This window comes from Sinocyclocheilus rhinocerous, unplaced genomic scaffold, assembly GCF_001515625.1.
Source record: "Sinocyclocheilus rhinocerous isolate Xijiao unplaced genomic scaffold, SAMN03320098_v1.1 scaffold493, whole genome shotgun sequence".
Classification (NCBI taxonomy): Eukaryota; Metazoa; Chordata; class Actinopteri; order Cypriniformes; family Cyprinidae; genus Sinocyclocheilus; species Sinocyclocheilus rhinocerous.
The window spans coordinates 262,260-266,430 of record NW_015626376.1 but is presented as its reverse complement, the minus strand read 5'-3'; the positions used below and the strand labels follow the sequence as shown (position 1 = coordinate 266,430).

General features: G+C 34.3%; 1 protein-coding gene across 2 annotated transcripts in view; it reads right to left on the bottom strand.

Moving 5' to 3' along the window:
- Window positions 1-3,521, bottom strand: part of LOC107712450 (zinc finger protein 366-like) — a 19,612-nt gene extending 16,091 nt beyond the window's left edge. Inside the window, exon 1 of one of the 2 annotated variants that reach the window (XM_016517718.1) lies at window positions 3,451-3,521. Coding sequence is in view for 1 of the 2 variants with exons in the window: in XM_016517710.1 (XP_016373196.1) it covers window positions 3,451-3,502 (52 nt within the window). In the remaining variant the exon portion in view is untranslated. The remainder of the gene's footprint in view (window positions 1-3,450) is intronic. The other variant, XM_016517710.1, reaches the window with a different exon arrangement.
- Between the last annotated feature and the right edge of the window lie 650 nt (window positions 3,522-4,171).

Below are 4,171 nucleotides of genomic sequence, written 5' to 3'. Positions count from 1 at the left end.
CTGTTTTTTAAGATGCCAAAAAGGTGTAAAAGTGACATTTTCATCCTGGTCTGCCTCAGCGGGCTAACAGCGCTGGTCAATGTCAAAATAATTGAGATGGCCAATCAAATCAAAGTAGGCGAGGTTTGCTGTTCACAGAAGCAGAGCGCGACTTCCAGCACAAAGCATCAGTTTAACGTTGAAAGAGAGCGAGGTAAGATGGAAGTTGCAAATAATTAAAAATAGAACGATAGAAATGTTAAATGACCGACAGCTATATCTAGTGATGCAAACTACTCAACTTTTGAGAGAGAGAGAGAGTGATGAATGTTTTGTGTGTGAATCTGTGCGTCTCTCTCTACAAACAATAAAGCTGTGAGTTTACTTCAAAAACAGCTTTTATTTGTTGCTGAGAAATATAATGTAGAGATTCAGTATTGAAGCTATGGTATTAATAAAAGTCGTGGGGCAGCGTTGACAGGAAGTTTCTGTGCTCCTGAATGTTTCTGTGTGCGAGTGGTGTGTGTGTTTGTGTGTGTGTGTGGTGTGTGTGTGTGTGTGTGTGTGTGTGTGTGTGTCACATAAATGAATATATATATATATATATATATATATATATATATGTCCCCCCCAATGTTCAAGACATGGTTACGGCCTTGAGTTCATGCATTCCATCAAACCCTTGACCTTGGCGTTGCAAGCGCCACTGCAAAAATTATGTTCTTACTCAAGTGTCTTTGTCTTGTTTTCCAGTACAAATATCTAGACATCTAGACAAGTCTTGTTTTCTGAGAAAAATGCATCAAAAAGTAAATTTATGCTTAAAACAAGAAAAAACGGGGTAATAAATATAACCTTGTTATTAAGATTTTTAAGTACATGCATCTTGGTTTAAGAATGTTTTGTACTGGAAAACACAAGATAATCATTTTTGCAGCTATAGGAAGGCATTCACTGCAAAATAAATTATGTGTGTGTTTTTGTCACACATAGCAGTGTTTTTGTCTTGTTTTCTAGTATAAATATAAAGAAAACAAGATGTAATATCTCAATTCATTTTACTTGCACAGTAAATGCATCTTGATTCAAGAATGTTTAGATATTTATACTAGAACACAAGACACAAATATTAATTAAGAAAGTCATTTTTTGCAGTGTTCCTGGTTAATTGATCTTCACTGGCTTTGTTGTAAATTAGAATCCCATTTATTGCTTTCATACATTTGGCAGAGGCTTTTATCGTAAGTCAATTGTATTGCATTCGTGTTTGATCAGTTCATGCATTCCTGGAATCGAACCTTTGACCTTGCCGTTGCAAGCCCCACTGCAAAAAAAAAAAAAAAGATGTTCTTCCTCAGCGTTTTTGTCTTGTTTTTTTCTAAACATCCTTAAATCAAGATACATTTACTTGAGAAGCAAAATGACTTCAGTCTGAAAAATGCATCAAAATTATGCGGGTTTATGCTTAAAACAAGAATAAATGAAATAATAAATATAATGAATTTGAATTAACTGGCAGTTATTTTTCCCTTTTTAAGCATAAACTCACTCAGTTTTCAGATTTTTCAGTTATTTTACAAGAATGTTTTGTACTGGAAAACACAAGATAATCATTTGCAGCTATATATGAAGGCATTGTGATGAATTGGTCTTGACTGACTTTGTTGTAAATTAGAACTAAATCCCATTTATTGCATTTGGCAGAGGCTTTAATCCAAAGCGATTTGCATTGCATTCACGTTTGATCAGTTCATGCATTCCCTGAGAATCAAACCCCCGATCTTGGTGTCGCAAACACCACACACTGCAAAAAATAATGCTCTTACTCAGTATTTTTGTGTCATTTTCTAGTACAAATATCGAAACATTCTTAAATCAAGATACATTTAGATGCAAAATAACTAGAGATATCTCGTCTTAAAAATTAATCAAAATTGAGTTTGTGCTTTAAACAAGAACAAAATCTGCCAATGGGTGTCAAAAAATAATCTTGTATTCCCTTTGAATTTTATTTTCATTCTTTGACTCCATTGGCAGATATTTTCTTGTTTTAAGCATAAACTCATTAATGCATTTCTCAGATTTTACAGTCATTTTGCTTCTCAAGTAAATGCATTTAAGATTGTTTTTGCACTGAAAAACACTAAGTGAGATCTTCACTGGCTTTGTTATTAACTATTGTGTTCCTGTCTGATTCACACTGCTCCAGAAAACAGCAGCTTTTTTGGTTTCATCGAATCTGTCAGTGTTTGTTGGAATAGTGTGAACCGAATCAGTCTCTTCCTCTCTGCTGTTCCTCTGTGTTTCATTTTCACTGCATTAGGACTGGAACTTCTCTTTTTCATTACAAGCCATTAGCGAGTGCTGTCATTTGAGCAGATTACAATCAAACTATCACAGCAGGGAAATACAGTCCGGCTCAAAAACAAGCCTAACTAATGCAAACAACACCAAATACTTCTGCTTTAAACAGATGAATGACATCCTAATGACACAAACACTGACAGCAGACAGAAACTATCCTCAAACCAAGAATTCACATGCATAATCAAACTAAACATGCACTAAATACAGAGTGTTTTCCTTTGCATAATACACGATGATCTAATATGCATGTTGCATATTAGATCTTATTTGTGCAACTAAAACATGCAGTTTAATATAAAGCCAAAATCTGCACTGGAAAAAAATGATTTTTGTCTTGTTTTCCGGTGCAGATATCTAAACATCCTTAAATTAAGATTGATTTAAGAAGCAAAATATGTTTTCTGAAAAATATAGCAAAATGAAGAGAGTTTATGCTTAAAACAAAACAAATATCTGCCAAAGGACTCAGAAAAATCAACTGAATTCAAAGGGAAAACAAGTGTATTTTTCTGTCCACATTGACACACATCTGTTATTGTTTAAAGCACAAGTTAAGTTCATTTTGATCTTTTATTTTCCAGAAAATAAGATCTGTTATCTTATGCAAATTTTCATCTCAAATAATTATCTCTTGAATTCAGAATCTTTAGATATTTGCACTGGAAAACAAGACACAAATACTGTGCAGTGTGTAGTCCATATACACTGAAAATAGATGAAATTCAGGAAATATAAGTATATTTTATACATGTATATTGATAGCTATATCATCTGAAAAATACAAATATTTGAACTGTTATGGAGGTTATTTTTTTAAATACAGGCATATTTTGAGCATGTGAGCGGATCATGTGAACATTTGATAATAGATGAAATTCAGGAAATATAAGTATATTTTATACATGTATATTGATAGCTATATCATCTGAAAAATACAAATATTTGAACTGTTATGGAGGTTATTTTTTTAAATACAGGCATATTTTGAAGTAAATTTTCAGCATGTGAGCGGATCATATGAACATTTGATCATTACAGAATCCATATTGATCCATGACTGAACACATGCACCTGTAAAGCGCATGTGTGTGTGTGGTCTCTTACCTGTCTCCTGCTCGGCTCTCCTCACAATGAGCTCCAGCCGCACAAACAGCATTTGAAGTGACTTAAGAAAGAGAACAGGAACAATCACTTTGTTCTCATTTTTCAGATGAGTACCTTCGCAGAGAAGGAAGGAAGGGAGGGAGAGGAAGTCAACAAGCCCGTGCTTTCCTGCACAAAAATAAGGAAACACTAGATACACATCTCCATTCCTCTTCGAAACGCTGCGGAGGACTGAAGCGACCGCATTTACGCTGGAGATCATACGAGCGAGCATACGACCAGCCTCTGATTTCTCCATCACTGCACTGATTTAAGGTGTAACGTTACATGCAAACCACCCTGACTGATGACCTTTGACCCCTACCCATAATTCTACACCGCTGTCCTGTTTAAAAGTCACTGTGTTTCATTCAGAACAGCATCAGCTCAACATGTCTGATTAATGCGTTTTAGCATGTTCTTCTATTGCGGTGAACAGATGATAATTAACTCCTGCACAAATCAAACGTCCAGTGAGTGCAAACATCCCGAGAACCAGACAACTCGTATGGCAGAAATATCTGATCAGAATGTATTTCAAATACACAGCTTGTTTAAATCTTCAAAAGCAAAATAAATAAATAAATAAAAATAAAAAACTAAACAAACAAACAAAAAAAATAAATAAATACAAAACAAAATGTACTTCAAGAGCCAAGAAAATACATTTTGGATAAATTAA